Source organism: Ricinus communis, chromosome 4 (genome assembly GCF_019578655.1).
Source record: "Ricinus communis isolate WT05 ecotype wild-type chromosome 4, ASM1957865v1, whole genome shotgun sequence".
NCBI classification, from domain to species: domain Eukaryota; kingdom Viridiplantae; phylum Streptophyta; class Magnoliopsida; order Malpighiales; family Euphorbiaceae; genus Ricinus; species Ricinus communis.
Genome location: NC_063259.1, coordinates 24,095,596 through 24,107,790, shown reverse-complemented (window position 1 = coordinate 24,107,790; position 12,195 = coordinate 24,095,596). Strand labels below are relative to the sequence as shown.

Genomic DNA, 12,195 nt, shown 5'->3' with positions numbered 1-12,195 from the left:
ATTAAAATTAATTGACAAATAATTTTTATATTATTACACTAATAGAATTTTAGAATTTAAGAAAATTAAAAATAATTAAAAATAGTTAATTTGCTATTATTTTTTAAATTTTATAAATTAAAATTAAAAATTAATAATTTTATTAAATCATATCTATCAATTTAATTTTATAATTAAAATAATAATAATAATAATAGTTGTACAATACACTAATAAACAACTAGTTTAACTTAATTCTGGTATAATTTATTTTTTTCAACCTTGTATCAATAATTACCTTATCTTTTGTAACAAAAAGGATAATGAAACGGCTGGCACAAGAAAAATGTGTTATTAGTTTACAATTTTGTGGAATGTAGGATTCTCTAATTATCTTTTTTCTTAATTATTTTCTTTTTGAGCGTTCTTAAGAACACAATTTCCCGTTGATCTGGTGCATTCAGAAAAGAATTCTTGAGATGTTTACGAAAAATCAAACTCTGATATACTCTCTCTCAAATATACTAACCCTCTTGTACGGGTTCCCTTTATTTTCTCATATTCAATGAAATTGCTATCTTCAAACAAAAAGCATTCCCCACAAGAAAAAAGTAATTCAACTAAAAAGATATGGACTAGCATGAATTGATTTTCCTAGCAACAAATAACCATTTTTGTTAGACTGACTTTTATTGTATTGGCTTAATATTGAATGAGATATATTCGAATGTTTTGTATTTGAATAATAAAAAGAGAACACAAACTTTAAATTATAAAGACTTTGTATCCAATTTTAGAATAGAATGCACCAGGATTGTTTAATCGACAGAGTTCCATATTATAAGCGATAGAGATAGCTAGAAATTAAGAAACATTTAGTGAGCAAGCATATAATTATATAGTAAAGGTATATTTTATTAATGATGAGAAGAAGCACACATCCGGTTTAGTTCATCACTAGTAATAATCAACGTCCCGATATTTCTTCAGGATGTTGAGCACACGTACATGTCTTTGCTTGACAAGTGCAGCGTTGATCACACGGGCATTTCTTACCTACGCAATCTGCATCCTGTGTGCAAGCGAAAGAAACTATGGGTCCCCTGTTAACAAAATCACCAGCAACCATCTGCGAATCTGCAATATATACAAACCCTTTGATTATTTTTCACGTAATGATGCTTAAACTAACAACAGTTTCAAATTGAGAGAGGAGAGAGAGAAAGAGAGAGAAACTAACAAGATACAACTATCAGGAGAGCAACTAAAAGAGCTAGCTTCAGTGAAGACTTGGCTGCCATACTCTTAATCCTTTGTTTGACAAGGATGAATACAAGCAAGAAAAGGCTTTGGATCTGTTTGCTAAATGCTTTGTTATTTGTGGAGAAGAGTGCATGTACTCCTCTAGGACATGGTGTTTAAATAAGTGGGAAATTGTCTGGTTTGTAATTATGATTAAGGGAAGAAAATCCTTATTATGAAAATGAAGGGAAGAATATCCTTATAATGAAATGAAGGGAAGAAAATCCTTGAGATTTTCAAGTCTTACTAAAGTAAGCACCAATATTGATCCGAAACAGAAAAAAAACAATCATGACTAAGCAACAAACATTATAATATCCCAATTTAGTGACGGATAAATAGTGACGAATTAGCTCTACTGCTATTAGTGATGGAATAGAAAGAGACGAGCGATGGAAATAGACAAGGGAAATGATAGGAAAATAAGTGACGAAATTGCCAAAAGCGAAAAAATTTAGCGACAGATTAATGTCTCCAGATAAATCCATCGTTATAATTGGCGCCAAAGCTTGCGAGAAATGACAGTGACGAAATTCGAACTCAAAATCCTTCCAATTCTTATAAATTTATAAATTCACTAAGTGATATTTGTCATATTTTTCTAATGATCACTATGATAAATATTCGGTCTGTTTTTTCTAAATTTGAGAATTCAATTTCGAAAAAAACTTCTTTTGATAAGAATGTGGATGTGATAAGATATTTATCATGAAAATACAATGTGATAACTATTCATTTATTGTAGCATCTAATCCAATCTGGGTATAGCATAGTCAACACCATTACCTTTGTTTGTTAAATTTGGCTATTACAGGTGTTGCTGCGGAGTCATCGTGCAGCTTGTAAATCAAATTGCTTCACCTTTAAATATTAGCTTGTTCTTGGACATTGCAAAGCTGAAAGATGGCAGCCAACACTTCGTTTAAGCTACAATTCTTCATCGCTCTCCTAGTTGTCGCTTCTTGTTAGTTTCTCTTTTCCACACACTCTCTCTCTGTCAATTTGAAACTAATGACTTCTATTTTAATCACTACTTGCATGTATATATAGTTGAAGAAATGATTCTTTTATGCACACAGATTCGCATATAGTTGCTGGTGATTATGAAGACAGCGGACCTGTACCTTCTTTTGATTGCAAAAGTACCGCTGACTGTAAGGGTAAGAAATGCATGTGTGGTCAGTTAATATTGGTGCGTTTTCATGATCCTGAAAAAATATCAGGGCATTCAACATTACAAGGGATGGATATATATATATATATATATAAAAGTTTCTTCTTCTTCTTTTCTTCTACCTTTGTTACATATCTTTCTTTTTAGTAACAGGCCAGACATTATTTTGTTAATGAAGAGTATTAGTGGATATAAAAATTAGTAGCTTTCAAAAATAATAAAAAAGAGTTTAAAATGTTTTTCAATTTTCTCTCAATATGTAAAACATCCACCTATTCACATACTCAATAAGTATATTTTCATCTGTTTTTAGGGCTGTAATGCGTTTGAGAATAAGTTAGTGCTTACCCTTCCTACAAGATTACAATCTTTAACAAACTTTATATTTAATTATCAGTTTTGGTAGATTTTGATTTTGGTAGTTACAAATTTAAATGAAAAGAAATATTAGAATGTGGTGTCTTAATCCAGGGGGTAAACCTCACCAAACTTTAAAAAAGAAGAAAAAGGGAAAACAGAAGAAGTAACACTCGATCCCACAATAATCAGCTCGTCATTCTTTAATTATAGGTCAAAATTATAGAGCAGAATCATCATATAGCTTATAGGATGTGAAGAGACGGGAGCAAAGTCTAGCTTTCTTATAGTTGCTTCTATTTATATTGCATCTTGTTACTTCCTCTCGCTCTCAGTCTGAAACTAATATATGTCCTAATTATTTTATGTAAATTGAAATGATTTGTCTGTACAGAACCGCGTATTGTCGGTGGTAAAGCTTCGCATATGGTTGCTGGTGATTATGAAAACAGATTAGGACCTGTAATTTCTTTCAACTGCAGAAGAACCTCTGATTGCAAGGGAAAGAAATGCTTGTGCGATCATTGCACTTGTCAAAATCTTAGATGTAGGTGCATTCTCAGCGGTCCATCCTCTGGTGAAGAAGAAGCATCAAGACATTGAATATTACAAGGGCTGGATTTATATATATGAATAATCCCAAACCTAATAAGATTAACATTTCTTATAAGAAAAAAAAAAAGAAAAATTAACTATGAATGCTTCTTAGACTCTATTTTCTCTATTCTTCCTTTGTTATATCTTTGTCTTTATTGAAATTGGTGAAGTTTGATCCTTAATACTCAATCCAGACATTGATTTCATCTTAGCTTAAAGCACCAGGTCTTTAAGGGCATATAAGCATATGCATGGCAGCCCAACAATAATTATGGAAAATTATTTTTTATTGTTATTATGTCGTTCCCTAATCGATTGAGGATTCACCCCAAATTTTGATGGTTACATTGTATAATTATTAATTGGAAAATAATCCAGACTGCATAGTTTCACAGTTGTAAGCTTGTAATGCATAGTTTGACTATAATCTAGCCAACAATAATATTCTTCCAGGTTAATTTTTGGACCATGCAGAGGCTCTCCCCGACATTAATTTTGCCGATTTGCATATAATATAATGTTAAAAATACAATTTAAATTTTATTGAAATTATTATTTAATAAAAAAACTAATTTATTACACAATAAACATAAAAAAATATATATTATCATAAGTAACTTATGTATTAAAAATTAAATATAAATATAAATTTCTTTTCTATATATTAATAAAGGTATACATATTAAAAGTATTTTTATATTTCAAAATTTATATATATAAATTGTAAAATTTAAAATACGAGTCATCTTTTCATTATTCTAATATAAAACATTTATTTATATCAATTTTATCCGATGATGAAGTGAATTATATATAAGGAGAGTAGCCAAGAAACTTTAATGAAAGACAAAGATTTGGGACTTATATCTGCCATTAAATACAAGCAAAAAAAGAAAAGAATGAGGCAGGAACATCACGTAACTCAATGGCTTAATCTTTTTTTATTATGAAAACAACACTGTAATGAACTTAGCTAAAGCATATATCCTGAAAAAGACAAAACTAAACGATTGAACTTATGAATAATTCATAGAATGGCATCTATATATTGGCTTCGATGTCTCATTCGCGCCGTGTCTTTTGCATTGCGTGCTCCTTCTGCTCCTCTTGAAGAATTCGTATATAAAGAGAGATCCAGCAAGGTGCCTATTTTTCCTCCCAGGACTTGTCCTCAACTTCATTTTAGATTCTTTTCTGTCAGAATGACTTGAGAATTTTTTCTATTTTCCTGATATGTGTTTATAAAAAGAAGAAATTAGTTATCAAACATCTTTTTCTTAATTCCTTCTCACATTTGCCTACGCTAATTTATTTTTGCCTGAAATTTCTCCATCTTCATTATTTTCAGTAACCTCTTGAAATTTGCATGAGAGCATGGCGGCATTGCACGTATCATCTGAAGGATGTTAAGTAAAAATATGTTAGGTCATGTTAGTGAACTTAACTGCTCATTTGCAATCACAAGATACGAGGATACTTATAGTCATCTTTGTTTCTGAATGTGCTTGTGTGACATTGTGCCTAGAAAAGTTGTAGGATGAAACATGGCTCATTAAGTGTTGTGGCTATTATTATTATTATTATTTTATTAGTTCGAAACTTATTACTTTCAAAAGCAAACGCTCTTGCAACTTGAGCTAGGCCTCAAGTGTTCGCTATTGTTATTATTGGCATCAATGAGAATATGTGTCATGTGCATGTGATTTTTTCTTTTTATGTGGAGGCCAAAAATATATAGAATTAGGCTTCTTCTTGCTTTTCTTTTAAGAAAATAATTTAATTATTCTTTATTCAGGAAGCTAATTCAAATCAATAAAAGAAGAAACATACAAGCCAACAACAAAGGCTTACTTGTTATTAATAAGTAAAAAATAATGGATATTTAAGCACATAAATTTAAAATATTAATTTTGAGATAATTCTCATCCATAAATATATACACCATAATAAATAATTAAATAACATGTATATATATGTATTTATATTTTGATATTAAATGATTTATATATATTCAATTATTTAAAACTAATAATATACATCACTCATTTATTGATTATATATATATATATATATATATATATGGAGATATACACTCAAATTAAGTTAGAAATTTTTTTAATCTTCATCTTATTTTGTAGTCATGGATCACCGATGCTAATAATAACAATAATTTAAAATTAAAGTTTATTTGATATAATATATCCTAAGCAAAAAAATATGAACCTCAACAAGAGATTACAGTCATGAAAAAGATGACCCTTTTCATGCTGCATAATATTTTTCTGTAGTCACATCTCAAAAGAATTACCAAACAAGCAATAGTAGACCATCATATCCTAGTGACTTCACAAATTCACTTTTGACTCAAAAGAAAGAACGTAATACAAAATCATTTATGTTATTTGGTGCATGTGTATCATAACTTATGTCCCATTTCTTAGATCATAGCGAGTTCTCAAGTGTTGAACTTCGATTTTTAGAGATTAAAGGAAATGAATGGTATAATAATACTTAGTTCACAGAAAATCCTACTATTATTGTCAATTTTTTTTAAAAGAAAAAAGAAAAGGAAGAAACAGGAAAAACTGTTATTGATGTGATAAAAGTGAGCCCTCAGCACATCAGAGTCCTTGCTTTGCAAGAATCAAGAAAAAGGATCCCCTCTATATGTTTGGAGAACCATCAAAATACCAAGCATGTTTGTCTTTGTTTTATGTATGACCTTGAAATATATCATATCTTTGGGTAAAAGATGATCAGCATCTATCCTGGAATCTCTCTTTGATCCACAGTTTGTACATAGCAGATGTTTGCAATATGGTAGAGCACTACCCCAAATGTCGCAATAAAGAACAACCATGGAAGCCAGTTAAAGTCAGGTGGTAGCAGAGTCCATGACAATACAGTAAAAGAAAGGTCCAATCCTACTAGGGCAATCAGTCTAAATGCCTTGCCTATATTAGGATATGTCTTGCTCAAAATAAATCCATTAATAGGCAAGTAAAAGGCAACATTGATCGCCATTATAAACACAACATATGACCATGTGTGTCTAAATGTCTTTGGAAAGAATTTCCCATCAGTTGTTGAAAAATAAGAGACCCCAAGGAGTGCAAGTAGGGAAGTAAAAGCTAGTACAATGGAGATTCGGTCCCATTTGAGTAAGTCTTTTTTTTTCTTCTGTATCAATCGAGTAGTTATTGCACCTATTCCTGATACGATTATTAGCAGCTGAATTGTTGTTGGTGTCAAATTCTATCACACAACTGCCACTGACCATCTCAATCTCATTGCAATACCTTCAGTATAGGCAGATAAAAATGAATCAGGTGAACTCGCGGAATCCTGGAAAAATTGGGGGGGGGGGGGGGGGGGGGGGGGGAATATCCTTTTCTGGATTATACATATAGAAATCAGCATTAGAAAATAGAATATGCAGATATATCCTACCATGGAAACAGAGAAGGGGAGACCGCAAAAACCTTGAGACTGAACAAACACACAGATGCCGTAGCTAAAGGGCACTGCACACTAGGGTAAAGATATATCTATCCGAGGAAAGGTCCGGACTAGTTCAGCGGTTATTACGAAGCAAAGTATGACAAATTTGGCCAGTGTTATTTTCCATGTAATACAACCAACGATATGACAAATTCCTACAATTTCCTATTACTTGCTATGCACTTTGTACAAAATTCCTTTTCTTCTTTTAACCATTTTTTATTTCCCATATGCAAGGGGCCATAAAGCCTGAAAACAAGAAACAAGAAAAATTATTCTATTAAGAACGTGGAGACCTCTAGCGCACTTAATAAGAGCTTCAATCATTTGATAACCGATCTGCCAGCCTAATTGCCTTCTCTGAACATACGAGAGATTCAAACGTCTAGCTGCTGATAGGTTATTGTTTTTACTTATCACTAGTCGTCATATCCGCGAACTGCACAACTTATTATTTCTGTAATTATAAATGATGAAGGGCCAACTCATAGATTACATGATTATCCGCTTTTGAGGTATTATTCACTTTTGTATTTTATAGTCTCACAATTTTATACTTTATATATTCAGTGCTGAAAGATGATATTGAATTTTATAAAATTTAAGTTATTTTGACTTTTAGTCAATGTAGTGCTGATAATGATGGACCAACTCATAACCTGCACTTAAAGTATTTTTCGCTCTTCTTTTTATAGTTTAAAGATTGACGAGCTCATAAACTAGATCGTAAATCACTCTTAAAGTTCTGTTCGCTTCTTTACCTAATAATATTACAATTTTATCTTTTATAGAAGAAGTGCTTGTAAGAGGAGAAGGTAATATTGAATCTTATAATATGCAAATCTTATTAACTATTAGTCAATAAGAGGAGAAATTCTTAGATAAATTCGGTTTTTTACGTGATCTATAGACTAAATTAATTACATGGTAATGGATGATTTCATTTATCAACTGTTGCATTTTTATTGGTTTATCTATTACCATTAACGATACAACCAATGTCAATACAATAATTAATAAATAAAACCACATGTCATCATGTAATTAATTTAATATATAAATGACGTGATAAACTGAGTTTACTTAAGAATTTGTCAAATAAAAGATATAGTATCACTATAATCATATATCCCCTTATTCAAGGGACTTTGAGAGCTTCTCACATGCTGCGCCAATAATAATGCATCAACCACATATTAGATCATGACTTGCTCTTAAGTTATTGTTTGCTTCTTCAGTCTATGACTTCACGATTTTATTTTATTTTTATAAGGAAATGATTCTTAAGGAAAAGATGAGGTATTGAACCTTATAGCTATTAATCAATGTGAGATGTGATATGATCATATGCCCCTCTCAGTCAAAGAAATTTGAGCTTGATTATAGATAACACCAATGATGATAGATCAACCCATAAACTAGGTCAGGGCATGGTCTAAAATATTATCTGCTTCTTCGGCTCATATTTTAAGATTTTATTACTATAATTATTTTTAAAATAATTATTAATTAGTTTTAGTATCATATAAAGTAATACTATATAAATATAATTAATATTACTATTTTTAGGATTAAAAAATATTATATAATTAAAAAACTAACTTATTAATAAATAAAATTATTAAAAATATAATGTAGAATTTTATTTTTTGAAATTAGAATCATTATTTAATTAAAAATTACTTTTTATTCAATATAATATTAAAAATATAATTAAAAGACTATTTTATATTATTAAAGTTACTGTTTAACTAGAAATGTAATTTATTAATTAATATATAATAATAAAATAATAAATTTCTCGTAAGCTTGAATTTCATATATCAAAATATAATCACACATATCAAAAAATTCTATATTTCAAAATTTAATATATATATATATATATATAATGAAATACATCACTTATTAATTTTATAGTAATTACAATTATAAATCCATAGATAAATTTGGTCTATAATCCTAAAACTCTTAGCATCCTAAAAGATTTCTAAAGCAATATTAATTTTTTAAAAAAAAATTAACTTTTTTAAAATTTGAATAGCTGTCCTTCAGTTGGATTAGTAGCCAGTGTATACAGCTCCTATCTGCTAGTCTAACTCGAAGATAGATGTGCACCCCACATATCATCTTATGTAAGAATTTATTTTCAAACTACTCTAAATTTAAAATTTTACAAATTTTTACCCCAAAATGATAAATGTTTTTTCTTAGAATCCTAAATATAGAAAAATCCAATTAATTTATAAATCAATTTGGAAACCGAAGAAGAGAGGACTTACCTTTGCAGGAATAGTGCTGCAATATATTTTTATCAACAACTATTGCCAGAGATATTTGCCTGTGATAGTTGGCCCCAAAAATCTTCCATAGTTAGCTTCATCATTTGTTTCCCAAGGCTGGTAGAATTTGAGACATCACGACCCTCCAGATCACTAGTTCCCACCACCATATGACTTACCTATAATGACAGGTTCATACCACCAACTAATTAGATTAAATATTTTTCATAAATATGAGTTAATATTATAAATTTTCAGCTCTTTGTTTCTTTTTAACCCTCCTCCTTTATCCGGGCTTGGGACCGGCTGTTTCAATACAGGCGGAGTTGCATCTTGTCATAGTCTCCTATGACTTCAATCAATTTCAAGTTACTTATAATTTACATATAATTATCTCAAGGACCATAAAAGAGCTAGAAATGATAAAGAACCAACTATCCAACTGATCCAACTTAACTTTCCTGGAAGGAAAACACCCACTAGCAAGATGATCCCAGTTAAAGCAGAAAGAGACCCTATTTTCTCAACAATGCTAGCAGTTCTTGGGCAAGAATCTCGCAGGTGGATCCCTATGAAAGACGCCGCAACGGCAATCACCATGGCCACTAGAATGGCATATAGAGACTGCAAATGAGGCTGATCTTGAGCTGTGGAAGAGCTCTGGAATGAAAGTGCCAAGGCTATAGCTGCCTGGAACGAAAGACTGAAGGTAGTCTTGCCAAAGTTTGAGCTCTTGGGTTGGTATCTTTGAATTTCAATGTCATGGACGTAGTAAGGTAAACGATTTTGAATCGGTACCTGGAATCTAGACTGAAGTGATAGGTAACATATGGTTCTTGTGATAGAGATTGATGGTGTTGTGATAAGAGAATTAGGCTTGGGATCAGGCAGTAGACAAGATAGGATGATATAAACACGGCGAAGTACAAGCTTGATAGTTGTATAGATGGAATCTGGTGGATCATTTGGACGGTTTGGGATATGGAGAGGCAGCATGGCTAAAGAATGAAAAGGTACCACTAATATATCTAAACTGTTTCTTTTCTTCCTTTTATAACATACTAAACAGCTAATTGGGTGTAACTCAATTCGTATTGAAATCGTCTATTGAACTGTAAGTACTCGAATTTAAACCCAATCAAAGGCGATTAACAAATAACGGTACTTTATACAGCTTGGGGCAGAAGGAGGAAGAAGGTTCACTGCGAGTTTTAGATCTTTATCACTTTCTAAATTATAAATTTTTCGTATATGAATTTTAGATTTTTCTTTTCATTTTGGCCCTCCCTCAATTTTCAAGAATTTTCCCATGTATTTTAGACTTCCTTTTTTCATTTTACCTTCTGAACTTTTAATTATAATTATCAATTTTTCTCTTTAAATATTGTATTTTTCATTTAGTCCCTCTTAGTTTAAATATTTTTAATTCCTTTCTTTTTAAAGTTCTGGTTCCCACCCTATCTACAACATTGCTTTATGTTTAAAAGAACTAAAAGAAAGAAAGCCAGTAAAGAGTAAAAGAAAAGAAGAAAGTGACTACACTATAAAAGAATGAGAACAATAAAACTGATTAATGAATTTTGTAGTGATATTAAATTTTGAAAAACCTCATGAATAAAAATAAATTAAAATTTGAAAACCTCATATCTGAACAATCCTCCATGTTCATTAATCATCAATAATAAAATAAACTTTCGTTATTTTCACGTATATATATTTCTTTCATTTTATACTAATTGATTTTTTTTAAATAAAAAATTATAGTTATTTATATTTTTTTATATATCTTTATATTGGAACATATATAATCAATTTTGACAATATTTTTAAAAGACTAATTTAATCTCATTTAATTATTTTTTATAATTAAATCTATTAAATATTTTTTTAATTCAAATGAAACACTAAAAACGACAATTATGAATTGGAGAAAATGTTTTCTAGTGTGAAATGAATCAAAGTTTGTTGAAATTTTCCTTTTCTTGTCGGCATAATCATAAATTATGATAGCAAATTAGCAATACGAAAAACATGAAGTAGAGTTGGAAATTCAAAAGAAGTTGAAAAGGAAAAGAAAAAAAGAAAGTGCCGAAGTTTCAAGCAATAGGGTTATCTTGGTTACCAAGGAAACAATAAAAGCTTATTGGTGGAGTCAAAAAGCTCGGACCCAAAAGGATCGTCAAGACTACGGTAACTAAGGAAATTGATTATTCATTATTAACTGAGTGTAGTCCAATTGATATTAGAGTTACCCAAGAACTATTAAACTAAATCTTGATTTTAAACTCTAATCAGATTCCATTAACTAAAAAAAATTAAAAATTCACATAAGCAAAATACATGATGTGAAGTTTCTCTTCTATTTCTGATTACTTCTTTATATAATATTTGGTTGAAATACATTTATAAATTTAAAATTTATATGATTTAAATGAAGTAAAAGTCAATTTAATATTCTATATAAATTTAATTCATGTGGAATTGGTTATAGTTAGACTAAATTATATAAAATAGATAAAATTTTCAAGTGAATTACATATTAGTAAGTCAATATATTTCATAACACTAAAATGTCTTTTCTAACTTTATCATTTTTATTTTATTTTTTTATGTCCTTTATTCAAATAAAATAATTTTTTTTTATAAATTTCAATCAAATATAGCATTTCAGTTCTAATTTCTTTTTTGTTGAACCTCAAAAATCTATTGAATGATTAAAACAAGTGAACAATAGAAATTTTAAAAAGATGCGCTGATTAATAAAGCTACAATTTTGGCAATAAATTTAACTAAGCAACAAACTTATAATTCTTTGATAAAAGATAAGAAAGAGCCGGGCATAGTACGTTAAAAGTACCAGAACTTCCTAGAGGCATACCATCATAAAAGCCTCCTTGACCGATTGACAAGAAGCTGAAATTATTATCAATCATTTTCTGCTTTTATTTTATTTTTGTTAAAGCCTTTCAATTCCTCAATATCTTTTCCAATTACCACTCGCTT

The 12,195-nt window shown here is 29.8% G+C and overlaps 1 protein-coding gene and 2 long non-coding RNA genes across 3 annotated transcripts; 1 reads left to right on the top strand and 2 right to left on the bottom strand.

The window, feature by feature from the left end:
• Positions 1–873: 873 nt before the first annotated feature.
• LOC125369934 lies at positions 874–1,423 on the bottom strand. The gene is made up of 2 exons (XR_007215638.1): positions 1,220–1,423; positions 874–1,116 (listed from the first exon to the last, which is right to left on the bottom strand). It is a non-coding gene; the product is annotated as an uncharacterized LOC125369934 (long non-coding RNA).
• Positions 1,424–2,125: 702 nt separating this feature from the next.
• LOC8264635 lies at positions 2,126–3,513 on the top strand. The gene is made up of 3 exons (XM_002514513.3): positions 2,126–2,245; positions 2,361–2,441; positions 3,207–3,513. Exons 1-3 carry the CDS (start codon positions 2,185–2,187, stop codon positions 3,413–3,415), a joined length of 351 nt encoding a protein of 116 aa, XP_002514559.2. The 5' UTR covers positions 2,126–2,184; the 3' UTR covers positions 3,416–3,513.
• Positions 3,514–6,097: 2,584 nt separating this feature from the next.
• On the bottom strand, positions 6,098–10,364 carry LOC107260915. Its single transcript, XR_001534923.3, has 2 exons — positions 9,193–10,364; positions 6,098–6,708 (listed from the first exon to the last, which is right to left on the bottom strand). It is a non-coding gene; the product is annotated as an uncharacterized LOC107260915 (long non-coding RNA).
• Positions 10,365–12,195: the final 1,831 nt, after the last annotated feature.

Excerpts from the sequence above, each read along its gene's own strand:
- LOC8264635 (XM_002514513.3), top strand. The coding sequence starts at position 2,185 with ATGGCAGCCAACACTTCGTTTAAGCTACAATTCTTCATCGCTCTCCTA. Across the intron at positions 2,246-2,360 it reads TCTCCTAGTTGTCGCTTCTT|ATTCGCATATAGTTGCTGGT; the intron begins GTTAGTTTCTCT and ends TTATGCACACAG. Across the intron at positions 2,442-3,206 it reads AAGTACCGCTGACTGTAAGG|AACCGCGTATTGTCGGTGGT; the intron begins GTAAGAAATGCA and ends TTGTCTGTACAG.